The following is a 23,733-nucleotide window of genomic DNA, read 5'->3' as shown; positions in this document are numbered from 1 at the left end:
GATCACCAACTTGTTTGAAGAGAATTTCTGATTTTTTTTTTTTTTTTTAAGATTTTGTATTTAAGTGATCTCTACACCCAGGATGGGGTTTGAACTCACAACCCCCAGATCAGGAGTTGCCTGCTCTACTGACTGAGTCAGCCAGGCACCCCTCTGATTTTGTTGATAGACTTTCTCAGAGTTCGGAAACAACTAGGAAGAACACATTTACATGGTTGTTTATAACTGTTGTCAGTAAAGATTATTTTAATGTTTGTTGATAAAATATTTTAATTTTGAATTTTCAGGTTAATCTTAATATTTTTGTTCACAAATGATCTTATGTGCCAAAAGCTGAAATAGTCCTACCTCACATGGGTTATAGGTGATAGAAGTTGTTTTATGTATGTGAGACAGACCTAATTGTTTATGTCTACGTTCAAGACAAACTGTGGTTTGGACCCTGTCTACATTTCTAACTTCATTTTCTACTGTTTTTCTCTTCTTACTTTATAAAACTGCGATAATTCAGGATGGCTTGGAGTTCTTACCCATCCAGTGCTATTTAATTTCCTTGGTCTTTACACTTGCTGCTCCTTCTGTCTGGAGTCCCCTCTAGCCTTTACCCCCACGTTAATTACCTCTGGTATTGTAAGACTTAGGTCAGGAGCTTCTGGCTTTAGAATATTTGTCCTGGCTTCTATGTTAGAGCAAGTGCTTCTCTAGCACCCAGAGCATACTTGGGTCTTAATGAGTACTGTCTTTTTTTGAAATTATTTGCTCGTGCCTTTCTTTCTTACCAAATGGAAAGCTTAACAGATCAAAAGGCCATTGATGTGCTTATCATCATGCTAAAATAGTTTGCATAGTTTCTCGAAAAGTGTTCATTGAATTATTTTTGATAATTTGTGTAAAAAGCTGTTTCAGAACCAACGAAAAGGAATGAAGTTGAGAAGCTTGTTGCAAGAAGTTAGAAAAAAGAGAAGTAGTATAAATAGTGGAAGAATTAGTGTGTGAGAATAACATCTGTCTTTCAAGGTTCTGAGACTTGGGGGAAAATGAAATTAGATAGAGAAAGGAAAAAAAGTTTTTGACTGAAGGCAACTGGTTGAAGTGAAGGAAACAGGAAATTGACTAAACATGGTTCACTGTTCTAGTGGAAAGGATGACAAAATTTTAGACTGATACCTGTGAATTCTTAATATAGATGGTAAACTTTGTGACATGAGGTAGTATATATAGGTAGGTGGGGGAATTAGGATTTATAAGACTTTCCTGAATAAAAGATGTCTTATTTGCTCTGTAAAGTCAGAAAGTATTGCTTAAGCCAGATGTTAACACCTCTTCAAGACTTTTGACAAGGAATAGTGAAAATGTTATGACCAAAGAGATTTGAATAGATGCTCTTAGGGAGAAGGCAAACCTGATATCAGAAGGCGTGTGTCCCATATGAATGATAATTAAAAATTGTGTGTGTTTGTGTGTGTAGCTCTTGAAAAATATTCATTAAATATTTGAGAGAGAGAGAGAGACTGTGTGCCCGTACATATGCGAGGGGGTTGGCAGAGGGAGAGGGAGAGACTCCACATTGAGTGCGGAGCCTAATGTGGGGCCCAGTCTCACGAGATCACAAGATCACGACCTGAGCTGAAACCAAGAGTCGGTCACTCAACCAGCTGAGCCACCCAGGTGCCCCTCACCAAGTAGTTTTATTTCACTTTAAAGAAATAGTAGAGAGATGGAGTTTCTGGTTTCATTACAGCTGATTATCATATTGAGCAAATTGTGTGCTGTTGTGGTTTCTTTATCAATAAAATGTGCTATCCTTCTCACCAAGGTGCTAATTTATACTTAGTAATTCAATAAGTTGGATGGTGTGTCCATAAAGTTGGTTGCAGATTATTGAGAAAAACCCTTGTAAAAATATAATGTATTGTATTATACAATTGTATAATAATAGTATTGTTATTGTATTATAATAGTATCAAACTGAGAAAAAAATACCTGATGGGGTAACATTCTTTTCCATTTATCAGATTTGTACCATAGTTCATGAAGTTCTAAGAAGTACAGTTGCCTTTAGGTAATAAATCAGCATTTAAATTAGGCAGTGTCACGGTAGTGTAACGTGGTGTAGCAGTGAGAAAGTAAGGAGATGTCATGCACTCAGCAGATAACTTTAAATTACTGTGCTGTTAGTCCTAAGAAGAAATGAGGTCTTTGTGCATTTTTAATTCTTGGAAGGAGTGGTAAAACATGTGAGGAGGAGAGAGAGGAGATAATTACCAATACATATGCAAACACAGGCCTCTATTGAGAAAACTGTGTAAGTGCTACAGGAGTGTGGTGTATTGGAGCAATCAGAGTGTGAGGAAGTTGTCAAGGGATTGTTCTAGATACAAGAATCCTTTTTGAGCTTTTTCTCAATTTTATATGAAATACATTGATATTTGAAAGTTGACTATAGTTTAACTTAATTTTTTCAAATATGGCATGTTTTTTAATTAAAAAAAATTTTTTTATTCCTTTTTTTTTTAAGTATTAAGTCTCTTACAACCAGGGCTAAAGCATAAAGCCTTACTAACTTTAATGTGCCATCTGTTGGTTATGGTGCTGACAAAAAACATCTATATTTTGAAATAAAAGTCTCTAATGCTAAATACATAAGATTCCTTGTTGATGTAAGCCCCTTAGAAGGAATAAAATACATCTTTTTTTTAATGACTAGAAAAGGTTAGCTTTTAAAGTAATATCCTATAGAAGTCACATTTGGGGCTTGTGGGGAAATTTTCTGTTATACATAACTGGATATGTCAGAAGATAAAATTATATCACTTTATAAAGTTTGTTTTTTTTTTAAGATTTTATTTATTTATTTGACAGAGAGAGAGAGAGCCAGCAAGAGGGGAACACAATCAGGGGAAGTGGGAGAGGAAGAAGCAGGCTCCCAGAGGAGCAGGGAGCCTGATGCATGGCTTGATCCAAAGACCCTGGGATCACGCCCTCAGCCGACGGCAGACACTTAACGACTGAGCCACCCAGGCGCCCCTCACTTTATAAAGATTTAACACATATTTGTGAACCTTCATTTAATATTGAAAATGTAATTACATTTTCAGTAGTAGGACTGTGATTATTCTTTCTACCTTTCATTTTTGAGAGAAAAAGGAAACATTTCAAGGAAAGCTTATACTCTGCATAATAAGGAATTAAGTAGTAATGTACTTGGTGTCTTTTTATTGCATTTGTAATTTTCCGTACTCTACTGAATTCTGAGGAAAGGCCCAAATCATTTGTAATATTAGTAAAAATTTTAGGCATCTGTTTTCACTACTTAGATCTCTTGTCCAGAATTGGATATTGTGGATTGTCAAATGAATGCTTCCCACCTCCAGCTTAAATTGGAAATAAAATTGTGTTGGAGTTCTGCAGTAAAAAAATACTAATGCAGAGCAGACTAGGATACAATGCAAGATGTTGAGGTACCATAGGTATATACTTAATAGATTCTGCTAAGTTTTTGTGTCATGGCAAACTCCGTCATAGACATGACCATGGAAGGCTTTTGCCCAATTTGAAATCGAATAGTAATATTCTTTCTTTCATGACCATTAAATTCTTTTGAACTTTTTAAAAACAGTAAAAAAACAGTCATACATGCCCACCAGAACAAGATGTACTACAATTGAGCAATCAAAGTATGGATCAAAAGATGAGAGGGATTTGGGTAGGTAATTTTAACACAGAAAGTAATTCCACATATTATTAGCTTAAGTTTTTGAGAATTAGTATAACACATCAGAATGACTGTTAAGTGGTTGACCCTTCACAAATTTAGAATCAGTGTATTTTTTTCCCCAAAAAAGGAATTGAATTATTAGGTAAGGATTGCATAGAAAGTGAGAGGTTCTGTCTTAGAACTCTGGTCTTGGTTATATTGCTTGGCCAGCCTAACAGTGATTTAAAGCTCAAATGATAAATAGATCCAAGTCTAGTGCATTCATCCCTAAGAGTAATTTCTTATGTTAAGCAGTTTAAGATTTTATTAATTGAACGCTTATATTTTTCCCATTCTTCAAATAATGTTAAACGAGTAATGATGGATAGAAAAAAAATCAATGCGAAGGAAGTTATATCTCTTTTTCCACAGAGATTTCTTTTTTTTTTTTAGATTTTATTTATTCATTTGACAGAAATAGAGACAGCGAGAGAGGGAACACAAGCAGGGGGAGTGGGAGAGGAAGAAACAGGCTTCCAGAGGAGGAGCCTGATGTGGGACTCGATCCCAGAACGCTGGGATCACGTCCTGAGCCGAAGGCAGACCCTCAACCACTGAGCCACCCAGGCGCCCCTTTCCACAGAGATTTCTAATGCATAGAACTGTTTTGATGATTCCCCAAAAGTCAAGGTTAAGCTTACAAATGAGATGCTACAGTGGTATGAAAGTTACTTGTAACTGGTTGGATGCAACTAGGTTAGTTTTCTACTTTATTCTAAGCATTCTGTTAGACATGTACTGCAAAGTGACTTTATGAATTTTCTTAAATTTGATGGCAGAATGATAGCCATGGGCTATAGCTTTTATTGACTAATACTGAACGTTAACTTTAATTTTTTTTCACAATCCAGGTTGGAAAACCATAAAGTTGATGACAAAACTCAGGAACAGCTCCTTTACTATTCACTTTTCTTACCAATGCTGTCATTATAATTTCAGCAGCTATTATTAATTTATTTTTTTAAAGATTTTATTTATTTATTTGTCAGAGAGAGAGAGTAAAGCAGGGGGAGTATCAGGCAGAGGGAGAAGCAGGCTCCTCACTGAGTAAGAAGCTGGATGTGGGACTCAGTCCTAGAGGCCTGAGATCATGACCTGAGCCGAAGGCAGACACTTAATTGACTGAGCCACCCAGGCTTCCCTCAGCAGCTATTATTAGAAACAGAAGAAGACCATTTCGAGCTGAGCTGTTCAATACAGTTGCCTATAGTCACATGGCAACTTAAGTTTGAATATAAATTAAAACTAATGCTAAAATTTAGTTCTTCTGTTGCACTAGACACTTTCAGTGCTCAGTAGGAGTCTCATGTGGCTGGTGGCTACCATGTTGGACAGTGCAGACTAATAGTGTATTTCCATCATCACAGAAGGTTCTTTTGGACCTCGCTGTTTGAGAGAATCTGAGTTCAGCAGTGAGAAGATTGGAAAAGTGGGAACATCTTTAGAGCTGACTGGGAGCAGAGGAGAATGGGAGAGTGGAGTGGAAACACAGTTTACACTGTATATGTCTTCTTGCTTTTAAGTACTGTTCTTCTCTCGTGATACTTTATCACGTTGTTTGTCCTTTCACTTACTAGAAAAAATTTTAGGTGGAAAAGCATATGTTCTTAAGTCTTATAATTAGTGCCACTGTGAAGATGATTCAGTCATTTTTATCTCTATTCCATTGTCTAGATTTAGCCTTTATTTGTTTAACAAATATTTACTGATTGCCTCATCTGTATCAGGTAGTTTTTTAGGCCATTAGAAAACAGAGTCTCAGTTTACATAGGGGAAAGACAGTAAACAATAAATAAATAATGTCAGGTAGTAGTAAGTTCATGAAAGACAGTAGAGGTGGGTAAAGGGACAGAGGGTGGCAGGGATGTGGTTGAACGTCAGGCAGGAGACATACTAAGAGAGTCGGTCGGGGAATACCTCTTGGACTAGTTCACATTTATATGGATACCTGAGTGAAGTTAGGGAGTAAACCTTGAGGCAGGTGCGTCCCAGGCTATGCAGGAGTATGTTTGGCTCAAGAGATGAATGGTGTGGATACAGCCATGGTGAAGCAGAGTGAGTGAGGGTGAGAATGGTAGTTTTCTTATTTCTGATCTGCTGACCATCCCTTCATTCATATTTGCCTCTCTCTCCTAAGGGCATCCTCATTCTTCTCATGGCCCAGTGATTTTTTTTTTCTTTTTTTTAAACAAGCTCTGCCTATTCTCCCAAAATAATCATTTAGTTTGCAGTTCTGTCAGTTTTTGTATACTTTCCCTTCAGTTGCTCTTGCCTGGTATATATTATTACAATTCTTGTCAGACTTATTCAGTACTTTAACTGCTAACTCCCCAAACAGTTCTTTCTACTCATGTCATTCCCCTGCCTAGAAATCTTTGCTGGTGGTAAATATAAACTTGACTTACTGGGGGGAAAAAAAGGATTTCCCTTAGGTTTAACCCTATGTAATTAAGGAAAACAGTGGAAGACCTTTTTTTTTCTCCTAAAATCAAAATCTTTACATGTGTTGTAGTTTCAACTATATTATGGGCTAAACTGACTTTTGTAAACTAACTTGGAAGCCTCATGTCATTTAACATACTATTCTTAGGGAAAAATTAATTATGAGTTATAAATAATGCATACATTTGAAGTCTAATTCATTGTCAAGTTCATGACTGCCTATATTTTGGAGTAAGCAGAGAAATGTTTCATAGTTGGTATTTAAGTTTTACTCAAATGGTCATTCTTGGAGAGTGACAGATTTATTAGGGTGAATGTTCTGTTTTGGTATATATATTTCTAACTTTACAGAAAAGAATGTTTTAACTTGGGCAGACTTGAAAATGATGGAGGCTTTTGTAACATGAGACTTTGTATAGTGTTACTCAGCTAACACTAACACATTTGTGCCCTTGAATTGTGTTCATACTAGTACTAGAGGGAGGGTTGTTTGAAAGAAAGTTTGGTGTTTCACTGAGGTCCTCCCTTGATATAGGTATAAAAATATTCATGGTACTCTGGTATTTGGATGGAATTTTAAAAAGACTAAATTTTTATAATTGAAATTAGAAATTGTTTCAGTTAGAAATAATTTATAGCCAAGTGTATTCACTGTTCCTTTTCGAGTGTAAGCATATAAGAAAGTCATAGAAGGCTAGTTTTCATTGTGAAACAAATATTCATTACATATTTCATGTTTTAGGAGAAATTGTTCTAACTCCAGAAAAAGAAGAAACTCATGTTTAACCATTCTATTGAAATAACACTTAATTTGTTAGTATCTGGTCTTAAAATCATATGTATTTGGTATATGAGTAGGTTATAATAATCTTTGAGGATTGCTGTATTGTTTTTAAATATCCTATGGAAAGAAAAAGCTTTATGGAGTAATGGGAACATCATGGAGAAAGTTATTGTAATTATAATGAAATTAAAAATAATAAATAAACCTCCATTGCTTAAAGGAAAAAGCCCCAGCTTTTCGGTTAAGGACCAATAATCTCCGATTAACCTATCATTCTAGCATTAAAGAATACTATTGCTTATTTCTTCCTTTGCTTACACTCAAAATACTTCTGACACCAGATGTGTGAATTTTTTTCCACACCTGACTGATTCTCCATGAGCTGGATGTCCTACAATTCTATTTACTTTTGACACTTTCTGACATTAGCTGCAGATTCTATAAGCTAAGGGCTCTCAGTCCCACAAGACTGCCCCCACTTTAGATGCCAGGCACAAGTAGCGGGTCCCCAGGTTACCCACTCTTCTGTCTGACTTGGCTACAAATTGGGGGTTCCCACAGCCTCCTCCTCGAGTTTGATAATTTCTGGTAATGGCTCTTGTAACTCAGAAAAACACTTACATGGACTGGTTTGTTGTATAAGAAGAATATGATAAAGGATACAGATGAACAGCCAGATGAAGAGGTACGTAGGGCAAGGTCTGGAAGGGTCCCAAGCACTGGAGCTTCTGTCTCATGGAGGTTGGGTGTGCCAGCCTCCCAGCGTGTGAATATGTTCCCCAACTCAGAAGCTCTCTGAACCCTGTACTTTAGGGACTTTTATGGAGAGTTCATCAGGTAGGCATGATTGATTATTAGCTTAATCTCTAGGCCTTCTCTCCTCCCTGGAGAAAAAAGTTCCAAGCTTCTCATCATGGTTTGGTTTTTCTGGTGACCAGCATTCATCCTGAAGCTGTACAAGAGTCCACCAGGAGTCATCTCATTAGAGCAAAAGATGCTCCTGTCACCCAGGAAATTCTAAATGATTTAGGAACTCTGTGTCAGGAAATGGGTCAAAGACCAAATATTAGAAAGTTACCTTGCTCTTTGAATGGATAACTATGCATGCTTTTATCATACCATGGAAAAGATTTCATTCTAAGTGTTGGAAGAATGTCTACATTATAAAACAAATCAAAATTATTAATATCACTTGATTTCCCCAGAAAACCTTTTAGTGTCGGGAAGATGTGTGCATAGTGGTAGAAACAAGTTTTCCAAAGTTACCATTTTTGCTTGAAAAGTACGCATTATTCATTGGCAACGCATACCATTATTTGTTCTCCTGCAGGTGACAGGCTCACTTTGTTTATTCTTGAGAAAATATCTGCCAAATTCTGAAGCTTGAGTAATCATAGTTTGTAGTTTGTTAGTTGTTTTTTTCAAGTAAAATAGTGTTCCATGAAAAAAAATGCTTGCAACTCAAGCATTGCACTAGTGTTTTCTCTTGAGCGAAAGCTTACTTTGGATGCAGCAGCAGTACTATGCACACTTCGTGTTTTATCATATAGAATTAAAAGAACATGTAAATGAGTGTTTGAAATTTAATAAAATAAAATTTTCCTTTTTTATCAAGGATCTAAGAGAAATTGGCTTTTTTTTTTTAGTAATGAGTATGCGTAGCTTTAGTACAATGAATTGCCCAAACAACTTGGTGCTACTGCCTCGATTTGTGCAAAGATGCCATTGTTTTGCATCATCAGTGCAAGTATGATATGGGAGAAAAGGCAAATAACATCTTAGTATTTTTATGAGAAAATGTTTTACTTATGGAGCTCCCTTCTCTCTTAGGGTCTTGGGGGAATCCTCAAGGCTCCATTGACCACTCTTGGAGATCTGCTGGTGTAGAGGAAAGATTGAACAGTTTGAAGACTTAAATTTAAAGCCTGTCCACGATGATTCTTAATGACGGTAGACTTCATTTGTCACAACTTCAGTTTTTTATGAAATAGGGTTAAAAACACCTTGCCTTATTTTTTGCTTTTATGTTGCTTGAGTTACAATTTTATTATGAAAAGATCTAATTATAGGTTGTTGCTATTTCTAAATGAGTTTCTGCTCTAGCCAGTTTCTTTTACTTGTCAGACATGAAACAGTAACCCTGATAGTTTCGAAGAAGAAATTTAATACAGGGGATTAGGTTCTTAAAAAAAGAAAAATCACTGGATAGACTGGAGGAAGGATCCCTAGCTCAGCCTTGTGAAATGAGTCCCAGATTCTCGCAGGACTGGCCAGCCAGGGAAGTTGCTCCCTCTGCCACTCTCAGGAAGGTAGTGGATCGGGAGGCTCCTCTGGGACTACCGAGTTCAAGAACATACTTCTGGAGCTGCAGCCCCGAGAACAAGCAGGCAGGATTAGGTAACTGCCACTGAGCTATGGCTGAGCATTGGAATGCAGAGTCTAGTTGCCACTTCTACTCTCTATCTCTTGACATTCCCAACTCTGGAAATTGGACACTCGAATGCTGTGGGGAGCAACCTGTATCTGTTCAGTCATGCTGGAGAAAATAGCCCAAAGCAGCGGGGTAACGGCGTCCCCCTCACTTTGCCTTCTGTGTCCCGTTAGTGCATCGAGCTGGGGGATTCTAAATTCTATTCAGAACCATAACTGTAAGTGAACTGGGAAAATAGATTAGTTTTTTTTTGTTTTGTTTTAATCTTTCTACCTTCTGTATTTGAAGAAAGCACACTAGGAGGATGAGGGAATGGAAGCTGAGTGCTAATTAATCATATTCCCCAAACTGGTTTTTCTGCTTCTTTGTGATTTTGGAATTACTCTTTTTACTTCCATTAGTCTCTCTTGACTCACTTTTCTAGTCATTATTTAATAACTAAGATCATTCTCATTTTTTGAGGCGCATTCATGCCTCTCTAGTCCTAGCTTCTTGATCAGTTTTTAAGCTGGACCGGATGGCTGCACCCAGGTGACATCCATCCCCAACTGCGATCTAGGTGGACTTGGGTCTTGTAAGCAAGCAAGACTTAGGACACCTGCAGCCTGCGGTATAGGGAGGTGTGCTCCATCATTCCAGTTACCTTCTTGTATTCTGTTCTACATTTTACTGGACTGAATTTTTTCGGGCCCTACTTATTACATTTTTAGGAGGTTTTATTATACTCTCTAAAGACATAAAAAACACCTTCCATTGCCAACTGTTATTTCTAATATTTTTAATATTCTTTTGTAAGCAACTGTTGAGAGAAAAAGTGTGGATAACAATAGAGGTAGACTTTTGAAACTGTCAATATACATAATATCTTTCTCAGTAAGTGTGGCATATTCTTTTTGAGTAACTACATATAACCCTATGTCAGATGGTAAAATACAGGCATTTTATTTTTCATCCCCTACCCCTTTTTATGTTTCTTTCCCCTCTTGCAAATTTTTTTTTACAAGATTACAAAGAAAAAATTTAATTTTTAACATGACTGAAATACAAATAAACAAAATGAATATAAAACGTACCCCAAATACCTGTAAGCATAAGCGTAACCACACAAAGCTATAGCTTTCTGTCTTATTATACTGTTTTGTAATCTTCTACTTAGCAATATATTATTGTTTTTATGGTAATGGGGGTATTATTGCCATCTTTTGAGTGAAGGAAATTGACCAGTATATATTGGGATATTAGATTAAAAAGTTTTTTCTGAAGGTAGTAATAGCTGTAGCCTCTGTTCTTTGGAAAAAGAATACTTAACAGCATCAAGACTATTTTCTTTCTAACAAAAGAAAATGGTATCATTTATTTGTATATTTCTTTTTGTGAAATGAAAAGTTTTTTTTAAATGGAGAGGACTGCATGTTCATTCAACAATTCGGATGGTAGAAAAGTGTTTAAAATAGAAAGTGAAAGGTCCTGATACTTCCTTCCTCTTCTCATAACCCTCCTCCTCAAAATTAACCACTGTTAACAGTTTAGTACATTCTTCCAGTCTTTAAAAAATGTATACATAAACATTTGTGTTCATGTATTTATGGTCAGTTAGTTTCTGAAGCATAATTTTTGAGATCTCAGTTATTATTATATTTTGTTAGATAATGTCTGGGTAGTAGTATGCATGAACTGTAATGTATGTATATTTGGATTAACTTCAGAAAGCATAAATATAAATGTTTAATTATGTTGATTTCAATTTTTGTTGGTAAAAACCTGTCTTCAGTGGTTTTTCTGCTTATATTTTAATCAGAGGCTTCATAGTAAATATTCAGATTGCAGTGCAGTGAAAAATGTTTATGCTCTTAATGCTTTAGGCATATTCTCTAGGAAAGAACATTAAGTTTTAAAATATAACCAATTTCAAATGTGTTTGCATTCTCTTCAGAGAGGCCGTTATGGAGAATTATGTTGGTGCTGACTTTGGTTTGAGAGGATATGTTGGTTATAAAATCCCCATGATAAGAATTACCTTCATTTTGTTTGACTTTTAATTTTGAGAAAGATAGTTTTGCTTTTCAGATGTGATTGATCTCACTGGAGATGATAAAGATGATCTTCAGAGAGCAATTGCCTTGAGTTTGGCGGAATCAAACAGGGCATTCAGGGAGACTGGAATAACTGATGAGGAGCAAGCCATTAGCAGGTAAAAACATAATTTGTATAAAGTAGATATAAGTACTATTTATAATAGAAATAATTGGCGTTAATTTCAAGAGTCACAAAGATATACTTTGTTATTCTAAATAAACCCATTAATAAACTTTAGTATTGTTTTTATACTTTCTGTAACCAAAGTTTCATATTCTAGTTCCAATTGCATTTGGAGCTTAGATTTTTAGGATTTTGGAGTAACATTAAGAGGCATTTAATTTAGGTGTATATTTTAATATTTTTTTGATTTGTTTTTTCTTTCCTCATCTCTTTTGGACACATTGTCCAATTCAGTGTCGTCATGTATAGCAGGGGTCAACAAACTTTTTAGTAAAGGGCCAATAAATATTTTAGGCTTTGTTGGCCATTTGGTTTCTGTCACAGTTACTCAACTCCAGTATAGTAGTGCCAAAGCAGTCATAGATTATACATAATTGAATGAGCGTGACTATGGTCCAATAAATCTTGTTTTAAAAAACAGGCTGCCAGCTGGATTTACCCCATGGGCCATAGTTCTCTCCATCTTCTGATCTATATAATATAATACTATGTTCATAGGGTTTTTTTTTTTTTTAAGTTTTTATTTATTTGACACAGAGAGAGAGCACAAGTAGGGGAAGCAGCAGGCAGAGGGAGAGGGAGAAGCAGGCTCCCCACTGAGCAGGGAGCCTGATGCAGGGCTCCATCCTGGACCCTGGGATCATGACCTGAGCTGAAAGGCAGCCCCTTAATGACTGAGCTACCCAGGTGCCCTTATAGGTTTTGTTTTGTTTTGTTTTTTTAAAGAAATAGGCAAGATTCTAAGATGTGGGATAGAATGCATCTTTGATTAAATAATGAAAACTTTTTAGGTTGAAACATTTTGATTCGTTTATGGATCAAATAAAAATAAATTTGATTTTATCGCGAAGCAATGTTCATTTAAAAAAATCCTTAAAATACAACTATAATCTTCTAAACAACCCTATGAAGGTAGTGGTAACTATTTTATTGAAGAAGAAATTGATCTTTTAAGAGGTTAAATGATTTTCCAAAAGTACACAGCTAAGGTAAATCTTGTGACTCCAGTGTTCTTTTCCCTATAACAACAAGTTGTTTGGAATGTACCAGCTTTCTCAGATAATTTCCCTTGGTATGGTATCAATAGTATATTTCTTTCTAAGTAATCCGAGATTAGTATATGGTAGGAGATGTCTCAAAATGCTGTTTAGCAAAGGCACATAATTTTTCTTAGTAATACTTTTTAATGTCTTTAAATGTTACTTTGGATATGTTACTTCAGAAGACATTATAATAAGATGGAAAGACTTAAATTAAAATTCATTGTCCTTTTCAATTGGGGTAATATCAATTTTAAATGAAAAAGCAAAAATTTATACATTAGCTTTAGACATTGTAATTAGGCTTATTTTGTGAAGGATTTAGAGAAATTGTAAAATTAGTTTTGTCTCAAAAAATGTGTTGGAATGAAATAATTGTCTGAATAATTATAAAGGTTGACTACTTAAACTTTGAGAAATAATTTAAACATGAAATACATGAATTGGATATCATATTTAAAGGAAATGATCTATTATGTATACAAGATTATAAATAGAATATATGCCATATCATATTTGTATATTATATATATGCACATAAATATATACCATAATATATACCAGATCTTGTTTTTAAAGGTATATGTTTATTTTTGTTTAAATGAATTTATGTTAGTATACAAATAGAATAAAGTCTGGAAGCTTATATACCAAATAGTGTCAGTAGTTTTGTATCATGTGTTTTCAAATTAAAACTGCATGTACTAATTAATTAATAAGTAAAAGTAACTTGAAAGTTAAAGGATTAAAATTATTCCTAATCTGTTATTAAGTTTAATGTATATGTTTATATTGTTTTAGATGTTCATTTTTGTCCAGATGGAAACAAATATCTCTTAAGATAATGTTCTTTTTTATTCTTGATCTTCTAAATTTTAATTTACTCTTAAAATAGTGAATACTTCATAAATATTTTTATTGTACATAACATTGCAAAGATTTGGTATAATGTAATATGCCATAAAATGTTATGTAAAATTATGTTCTGTAGAAGTAAAAAGTCATATTAATTTAATTTACTGTTGCAAAATGTAAATTTTTTGTGGTATGTGTAGATTTTATAATTTACAGTTAACAAAAAAATGTCAAATATAAAATGTGCAGTTAATAAGCACATATGTAAATCATTGTGTCAGAAAAAAGGAAATGTAAGAATTCCAGCTAAACATTTGGCAAAGAGATATTTGTTCCTATGGGTTTTATTAATAGGCTTAGGATTCTAAATTCAAACGGGAAAATGATGTATTTTTAAGAAAAAGTGTATATATCATGCTTAATATGAATAGTTAAATTTATTCATTACTTAGGTTCACATAACAAAATTTTGCCAAATTCCTAGAATCATATGAAGATGGTTATATTTTAGCAGGCATAATTTAATATGAATTCATACATTTGGAACACTACCTTATAATTATATGAGTTACAGCCTGTATTTTTTATCTTACAATCCTCTGTTCAAAGTACTCATAAATTTCATGGTGAAATTCTTAAGAAATTGAACATTTTTAAAGTGTGCTTCTTAATATAATTATTCCTTAATGTCAGGATTGAATGTATTAATTATAATTATCTCTTGGTTACTAATGCTTAGGTAGGGAACAAGTGGAATATGGATAGTTGAAATTTGCTAATAAACTACATTGTAATTGATTTGTGTCTGTGATGTGTTTGTTGTGAAAATCACTTGCCTCATGAAATGATTTTGAATTAGTTGGGTAGAAGATTGGGCTAGATTCTAGTTAAAGTTGTTACATACAACTCCGACTATTTCAAGAAAAAATGTGGCGGTCTAAGGAACTTTCTAATGGAAGCAGCCAGAATGTATTGTTTGTTGGATATGAAATATTTTAAGATCTTAAAAGTATTGCAGAATTAAGAGAGTAAAGACTAAAATCAGACTAAATCAAAGTGAAAGCAGGAACCCAAAGAACTAAGTTCAGAACACTGAAAGTCATTTTTTGACATGATATTTACTTGTGCATGTAAACTTGAACTTCAGTTAATGATATCCTTGTTGAATGTGGGAAAAAGAAGTCAAAGGCCATTGCCTATCTAAGGTGGGGAGCTTTAATAAGAGATCATTTCCCTTATTAAGTGGTTATGTCAAAGGATGATGTATTTACAGTAAGGGTAAGGTCTAAGTATCCCCCCTTCGAGACCCTAGAGCACTACAAAGATAGTTGCTTTGGCTCTGACTACAAAGACAGTTAGAGGTGATGGGACTTGCCCCTGAAAGGTTGTACCGTGGTTTTGCAGCTGAAATTTGTGTTGATTTAGTGGTCTAGTTAGTCTCAACTTGGGAATTAAGCCTCCAAAAGCAGTTCTGAAAGACTGAATATGGGATGGTTGCACTGCCCCTACTGCTCCAAAATCAGTACGTTCCATTCCGGTAGTTGTAATTTTACCTTTTTTTTTTTTTTTTTAAAGATTTTATTTATTTAGAGAGAAAGCACATGAGCAGGGAGAGGGTTCAGGGAGAGCGAGAGAGAATCTCAAGCAGACTCCCTACTGAGTGCAGAGTCCAACATGGGGCTCGATCTCACGACCCTGAGATTGGGACGTGAGCTAAAATCAAGAGTCAGATGCTTAACCGACTAAGCCACCCAGGTGGCCTTTACTTCTTTTTGAAGTAATTTTCTACTTGAACCTGACCTTTCATCCAGAAAGGTAGGTACAAGAAGGGAGAAAAGCATTTTTACAGAATTTGCAGGGACTCATTGTGCCTCCTATTTTGGCCTGCATGGACCACTGTAGAGGAACTAGGTGAGCAGTGTGCTCAGCCAACTAATCATTATCTTTACACTCCAGACCAGTCCAACAAGGAAATCCAGGTGTCTGAACTGGAGTTAAATTTGGGAGCCACCTGGGGGCTTTCCCCATCAGAATGGCCTGGAGTTGTCATTAGGGCAAAGAAAATAGCATCATGTCCAGGAATGGTTAGGGTGGGATTCTGATTTTTAAAATAGGTTTCATAGCTCCCACCCTTTCCATCCTGATCATTATTTAGAAAGCTGTTATGAGGGGCACCTGGGTGGCTCAGTCAGTTAAGTGTCTGCCTTCAGCTCGGGTCATGATCCCAAGGTCCTGGGGATCCCTGCTCGGTGGGAAGCCTGCTTCTCCCTCTCCCTCTGCCTGCCGCTCCCCCTGCTTGTGCTCTCTTTCTCTCTCTCTGTCAAATAAATAAATAAAATCTTAAAAAAAATTAAAAAAAAAAAAGAAAGCTGTTATGAGAGGAAACTGCCTTAAGAAGGTGTGTTGAACAAGAGTAGGTGAGGGAGGCAATTACAAACCTTTTTAAGTTGATTTGTGAAAATAATTCTAGGGCTCAACACTACCACATGCCTATGAATTATCGAAGATCCATAGAATGCTTATTATTCCATTTTTTGAGTGGCTCTTATGATAGAAAAGTATTGCACTGTCAGATTACAAGTGGTCTGGAAAAATTGAAAATATGAAACTAATCTGTTTCAAGGGCTACAAGACTGTGGCCAGAGTTCACTGGTAAGACTGGAATAGCAATGCTGTAACTTGAAAAAATGTCAATAATGAGGCACCACTGATAGTTCCAAGAAGGGTTGGGGTGAGTAAGGGGAGAGTTGGGTGGTCAAAGGTTCTATATAGTCAGTCTTCCAGAATTGGGCAGGAGTCACACCACGTACAGTGTATCCTTCCTCATCATGGTTGGCTTATTTGGCAGGAAGTGGTAGTCTCTGTCGGAAACACAGAGTCTCTTAATTTGTCCTCAGCATATGACTGGATATGTTGTTGCCTTGCTGGGTATGATGGTAGATTGCAGCAGTGGCAGTCATCTGGGTAGTGCATACTTGCTGAGCCATCCCATTAGAGAACATCACAATGGCTAAAATGAAGAAATACCAAGTGTTGGTGAGCATGTGGAGTAACTGGAATGGTCATTGTTGGTAGGAATGTATAATGGAATTACCACTTTGGAAAACTGGGAATTTCTAATGAATTTCAACTTACACTATGCTAATACTTAGTGTTTCCACCCCTAGGTATAGACCCTGGAGAAAGGAGTACATAGTAGCTTTATTTATAATAACTAAAAACTATAAACAATTAAAACTTGACACAAAAGAGTAATTGCTGTGTGATTCCATTTATGTGATGTTTAAGGGCATGCAAAATGAATTTGTGGTGATAGAAGTCAGAACGTTGATTTTCTGGCAGGTGGAGAGGACACTGTTGGCTGAAAAAAGGGTATGAGAGAATTTTCTAGAATAATGGAAATTTTCTATATCTTGATCTGGGTGGTGATCACATGGGTGTATACATATGTAAAAAGTTTCACTGAGCTGTACATTTAAGACTTGTATATCTTATCATATGCAGATTATCCCTCTACAAAGTACTTTTTCCAAAAAAAGCATGTTTTGAGCTGTTTGATAATCAATATGCAAAAACTATATTTCTATGTATAAAAAAGAATGATAGGGAGAAATTTTAAAAAGCTACCATTTATAACATAAAACTGTGAAAGACCAAGAATACATTTAATGAATGTGCAAAAACTTCCAAGAAGATTAGAGGATATCGTTGAGACACATTAATGAATATGTAAATAATTGGAAATGTATTGTATTTCACAAATTGGAGCACTGAACACTGTAATTTTTTGAGAGGGGAAGGGCAGAGAGAGAGGGGGAAGGAGGGAATCTTAAGCAGGCTCCGTACCCAGTGTGGAACCCCACGTGGGGCTCAATCTCACGACCCTGAGATCTTGACCTGAGCCCAAATCAAGAGTCAGACTCTTAACTGACTGAGCCACCCAGGTATCCTGGAGAACTGAACATTGTAAAAATGGTCAGTTCTCTTTAAACTAACTCTTGCATGTAGTGTGATTCTAATAATATTTTTTTGAAAAAAGGAAATCAACAAAATGATTCATTCCTTCCTTACTTCCTTCCATCCCTCCCTCCCTCCTTCCCTCCTTCCCTGCCTGTTTGTCTCTCTTCCCTTCCTTCTTTCTTATTTTCTTTTTTGTTGGGCTCTACAGCTTAAATGATATATATGTTTTTCAGTTAGTATGATGTTTCCCTAAATGTACTTAGATGATCTAAAGTGGGATGTTTTCAACATTACTGCTATAAAGCAATTTAAATAATTTATATTTAAATAACAACACAAACATAATACAACTAGCATAAAAACCCAAAAAACAAAATCAGTACAATAAAAATTTAATGGGAAGGTGAACATTTATCATAAGTAAGTGCTTTAAATATTCTGTGTAGAGTGTGGAAGGAAAAGAGCAAAACATTTTGTCATCCTTTTATGTTGCTGCATGGTCATGACTAGTGTTGGGAAGATAAGAAAGCAGGTGATGGGTAGTGGGAATTGGTTTTTGATTTGTGGCTTTTGGGGTTGCCTCTCTTGGCATGCCATATTTTGTTATAAGCTATTTCTGAGCTCTCTGAGATTTGCAGTGTTAGTTTTGTTGTTGTTTTCTCTACTGACAGACTTAATACCTGGATTTGTAGCTATTGCATACTTTATACTTCAAAGCCTGGGCAGTATCAGTGGCTTCATTTTGGTGAGGCTTGGGAAGGAACCCTTATGTATTACTTGGCCTTATAGAAAGTTTATATTCATTTTGGCAATACTGGACTACAGAAAGGGATTGGGGGTTTGGGAATAGAGTAATATTTGGGATAGAGGTTGGGCTTTTGGTAAAAAAAAAATAGCAAAGAGGTAGCAACATTTAATATCTTAATCATTCATTTCAAACTTTGTTTAGGCCCTAGTATTTATCATGTATGCTTTAGGAATGTGAAACAGCTCTGTGTTTCTACCCTCCAGATGCTGAGTAGTAATTTTGACTCAATGTGATGAATGTATTTACAGATTTTTAGGAGCCAGGAAGAGGTGGCAGGAAACTCTTGTGTGTTGTAAGTCCCTGGTGATACAAAACTTTGTTTTAAGCTCTAAATCAAGAAGACCACAAAGTCATGGCATTCTTCAATCCACATCTTTCAGTATGGTAGTTCTGCCATATGGTATGGTTAAGGAATATTACAATAAACCAATTTTTGAAAGCCCATATTATAATGAATGATGAGCTCTACCATATGACCGAATTGAAGATATCTTTTATATATGACCATTGGTGCTAATTTTTCTGTCCTGTTTGTGGTATTGTTGCTACTTTTCCCAGAATGCATGGCTTGTTTTAGTTCATTCATCTCTAATTACCAAGGTGGAAATAGTTTTCCCTTATTTATACTTCTAAATGTACGTATACATTACAAAAAGAACAAAATTGTTAAGTGAAAATACTCATTATAAAAGTCAATAAAAAATTAAATATACCTTCTTATATACAGCAGTCTTTTGTGTTATATTTGCCTTTCGTATACTATGTATTAACTTTTCTCTTTTGCGCATAAACTAGTTGCCTTGTACAAAATCAGTTTTTTCCAGTTTATTCTTATGATATGATGCTGAACTGTACAACTTGAACAGTAGGAAGTCTTTCAGGTTGGCTTTTTGACTTTTTATCTTCCTCTTAACGTTCTTGAAAACTTGGTAACAGTGGGATGTTCTAGATAAATTCGGATTTTCTTCTGCTCTAATTCGCCTAACTAAGTATCTCCCACGGAGTTGTGGTACCTTTTAGTGGTAAATGGTTTATAAGAAAAAGCCTCCTAGGGGCTGTGGTTGCATGTGAGAGCTGATTTTGGGGCATAGAACTGCTGCTAATGTTGGGCCACTTTTAATAGTTTACAGAGATGTAAACTGTTCATTTTTAAATGTGTGAATGTACTTTGATCTTTGCATTATAACATACCACGTTGTTCTTACCTGCTATTTTTTGGGATGTGGTTTCATTGATTCCCAAAGAAAGGCTCTATCCTGTATTCACATACGTTATTTTAAATAATGATAAGTTTGAATCCTATTGTGTGGTATCTAACATCATGTTGAAAATAATGCCGTTAGAGATAAAAGTATAATTTACTTTTTCCCCATAATTAAGGAATATAGCTATATTAGTTTGACATTAATCTGATAGGCCAAAATCTTTAAAATAAGGATGATGTAGCATGAATGAGATTTTCTTAAGCCAGTATGTTGGAAAAACTCATTCTTGCTGAGATTTTTAAAATTAACACAAAATTGATTAAGACACCCGAATATTACTTATGCTTATTTAGAGTAGCTAATAACATATGCCTTGAGCAGGCAAAATCCTTTGTTAGTTCAAATGTGGGAATCAGGATTTTCCAGCATGTTGCAACATGTTTAAGAGTAAGAACAGCACGTAAATGCTACTTGAAGCAAAGTCGCATTATTCATGCCATGTTGTGATGTATTTAAGATATTCTGTAGGTAAGCTTATTTTGAAGAGGTGAACCTTTTATTATTCTGATATGTATGTAGGTCAACTTTTGGGTGAAGAAGTAAACACATAAATATTCTCTTTAGTTAGATCTCTAGTACTGAAAGGAACCCTAGAATTTACCATAGCTTTTTTTTTTTTATAGCAAAGGAAATTAATGGTCAGAGGAGTAAAAGTGCAGTTTGTTCAGTTTTTAATGTTTCCCTGATGATTCAAAGCAATTGTTATAAAAAACTAGTCATTATGTTATTTTGTAAATATTTCCTACAGTGATTTCTTAGAAAACTTACCTAAGGTGCTATATTCCTGGTATTAAACCTTAAATTTGTTGAAACATAATTTAACATATTTTCTGTTTTTATAACACTGTCTTTTTGCATTTGAGATTTCCTTTTTTCTTAGGAAAAAAGGCTACATGTCTCTTCATCTGTTTGCCACTGCTATATTCTTAAAGAAAACTAACTTCTACTTGAGTCAAGTTAGTGTTTAGTAGTACTTCCCCAAATATATTATCCAGAGCTTATGTAATTAGAATCCTGTTTGTGGTTGGTGTGTTATTTCCTAGGGTATGGCATGAAATTAATACCGTATTTTTCTTTTTTTCATCATTTTCTCCCCATTGCTTAAGAGTTCTTGAAGCCAGCATAGCAGAAAATAAAGCATGTTTAAAGAGAACACCTACAGAAGTTTGGAGGGATTCTCGAAACCCTTACGATAGAAAAAGGCAGGACAAAGCTCCTGTTGGACTGAAGAATGTTGGCAATACTTGCTGGTTTAGTGCTGTTATTCAGGTAAGGATCTTTACGAAGATCTTACTTGGTGGGCATGATAGCAACGGAAAGTGGGTTATGGTTGTGTTTCTTTTAAATTGTGTACTTTAAATATAAGTGCAGGCAAGGTTTTAATATGCCCTTTTGTCTAATGAGCTAATTTGTGGATTGTAGGACTCTTCACCTCTCCCTTGTCCTTACCCCCAGTATGGAATTTTAACAGTAGAGCACTGCCTATGCCTTTCACTTATTTGGAATTAAGCTGTTCTCCTTCCGTGCTAATTGTTGTCAGAGTGGAAAGAGTGAAAATGTTTTTGTATGTAATTCTCCTCAAACTTTGAGAAGGAGATAACCAAGATATAAAACCAGATCTCTTCTCATTGTTGTTGTTATTATTGCTAATTAAATCAGGTTTATTGTATAAAATGGAAAATGTTATTCATAGAATTATAGTTATTTAAATACTCTTAATATAAGGAGGCGTTTTGTTTGAGGAGGGTTTAGATTGACATAATTCTCAATGCATATGTGAGAATGATGTAAAGAATATATACTGATAATTAAAAGTAACACTTTTTTTTTTTAACTTGGAAGGCCCTTATGAAATGTTTCTTGAAATCCTTATTCTAAAATGAAATTTTTGTATGCATAGTTATGCATCTTCTTAATGTGGACTAGTTTTCTTTCTTGTGTTTTTAGTTTTTCTTTTACGAGATATGACTATTGTCATAATTCTTTACCATTTTCAGTTAGACACTGATAATGTTATCCATCAGATTACAAAACATTGAATTAAATGATCTCCTTAAAACAATCTGAATAATAACATCCTTTTAATTTTTATTACCCTTTAGGAAAATATTTTGTTTAATTTTCCTAACACAGTTGAATCATAGCTTATTACTTAGTATTCCTGATGAGTACTATTTAAATCGTTTTGTATGCCATTTCTTTTTATATTCAAAATATCTCTTCATTCTGTAGCTTTCCAAGCCTGTATGTATGATGGCATGAACTTCTTTGTGATATTAAAGCAGCTAGCTGGTTATTTAGTTCATTAGATTGTTAATTGTGTTCTCTAGGTGATTAATCTGTAGTTTTAAATTTTTTTCTACTTCAGTGTTATGATTTCCAACTTTCCCCCCACTTGTTTGCTTGGCACATAATACCGTTCAATTTGATATCCTTCGGTTTTCTAGGTTTATGTCTCACTCTTTAATATTCTGTGGTATATACTAGTTAGTAGTATGCTACGCTATTTATTTTTCAGGCTATTAAAATGTTAAGGAATACCTGAATTAATATAAATCTATAATAATACTTTTGTTCCTATCCTTGATTAATTATTAATGAATATTTAGATATTCATAATATCTAAAATTTTATTAGTCTCTTTGTCTTGCTTTACTTGAACTGTAAGAGTTTTTACATTTATTGTCCAATTTGAATTTCATAATTTAGACAATATTTAAAAGCATGAAGCACAGTTTTAAGGCTGTGATGTGAATCTTCATGAATACACTTTGCTTCCTGTATTTGGACAAGTAGATGCCAGCTCTATGCTATAATGGCCAATTAGTGAGGCTTATTGATTAGAAGCCTCTTTCAGAAAACTGTTAGAAGAAGGTACTTACAAATAATCAGTATTTGTTAGTTAGAATAGGTGCTTTTTATTTCTCTACACCATATTGTAAGAAAGGCCTGTTTGAAATTATAACTAAATTCATACTAACAAATGGGGATAACCACTTTATATTTTCATAGGATAAACTTCTTTCAGTATCTTAGTTCAACTTTGAAACAGCTGTACATCTATTTCTACTCGAAGGGGTGTTTGCTGATCTTAGCTTTTGTTTTACTTTTCAAATTTTTGGTGTTTTTTTGGTGGGGAGGAGAATAGACTGGAAAAAATTGCTTTTTCTATTTAAAATTTGAAGTAATTTTACTGATTTCTAAATTTTACCTTAAATTAGTGGCTGTTCAACTGGTAGCATCCTAACATAGGCGAGGATAGGGTTCTTGGGATTATTGTTTTTAATATATTTTTTAATTTTTTTTGGAGAAATCTGGATACCTGGAGAAGTGACCTCTAGCCTTGAAAAGCTTGGGTTATAGTGAAGTATTAGATCATTGGCTTTGGGTGTGTGGAAATACATTAAACTTCAGGTTTTGGAAAATTGTAGGTGGGAAGAAAAATTTGTCAAAAGATCACTTCAGGTTTTTTTTTTCTTAGTGTAATTTTACTGTATTCAATTTAAGTAGCTTTTCATTTTCATCTCTAGTAATTAAAATCTTTTCTTTTTTTCATTTTTTGACGTTATTGTTTAATTTCACAGATACCATCTGAGATATAAAACTTTATCATCATAAATGGAATTTTTCACCTATGACAGAAAAGTTGGGCAGGAAATTTCTGTTAGTGTTGGAAGTTTCTTCTTGTATTTTCCCAAGCGAATTGGAACTTGTTCAAGCTATGATGTAAATGTACTGTAAAGTTTCAATTACAAAATTTTCTCAGGGGTGGAATTTACTTAGTTGGCAGGACTAGTGTGATACAATTGGGACTTCTTTTCCTTTTAAGTCTATCTGCCAATTATAGAAATTTACTTGGATAATAAAACTCTAACTGCAAAATAGGTAGCAGGGATAGGCTACAGAGGGTACAGCTTTATACTTGTTTTTTTTTAGGTACTGGGACCAATATTTTGGGAGAAAAGGGACAGTATCAGAAAGGGACTATAAGCAAGGAGACGATGGAACAGAGGATGGCTTAAATCATCTTTTGGATGCTAGCAATATTCGCCTGACTGTCCTAGGTTGGGCATTAACCCCTTATCTAGTCAGGAGTATTTTTATTTCAGTACTTAACATCTAGAAAGGACTA

General features: G+C 34.8%; 1 protein-coding gene across 4 annotated transcripts in view; it reads left to right on the top strand.

Annotated features, from left to right (window-relative positions):
- USP25 (ubiquitin specific peptidase 25) overlaps positions 1-23,733 on the top strand; it is a 148,173-nt gene that overhangs the window by 30,182 nt on the left and 94,258 nt on the right. For all 4 annotated transcript variants that reach the window (XM_019794355.2, XM_034656741.1, XM_034656730.1 and 1 more), the window contains exons 4-5: positions 11,482-11,605; positions 20,708-20,870. In XM_019794355.2, coding sequence (XP_019649914.1) covers positions 11,482-11,605; positions 20,708-20,870 — 287 coding nt within the window. The remainder of the gene's footprint in view (positions 1-11,481; positions 11,606-20,707; positions 20,871-23,733) is intronic.

The sequence above is a fragment of the Ailuropoda melanoleuca genome, chromosome 1 (assembly GCF_002007445.2).
Source record: "Ailuropoda melanoleuca isolate Jingjing chromosome 1, ASM200744v2, whole genome shotgun sequence".
Lineage (NCBI taxonomy): Eukaryota > Metazoa > Chordata > Mammalia > Carnivora > Ursidae > Ailuropoda > Ailuropoda melanoleuca.
The sequence above is the reverse complement of the archived record's forward strand: the minus strand, read 5'-3'. Positions and strand labels throughout refer to the sequence as shown.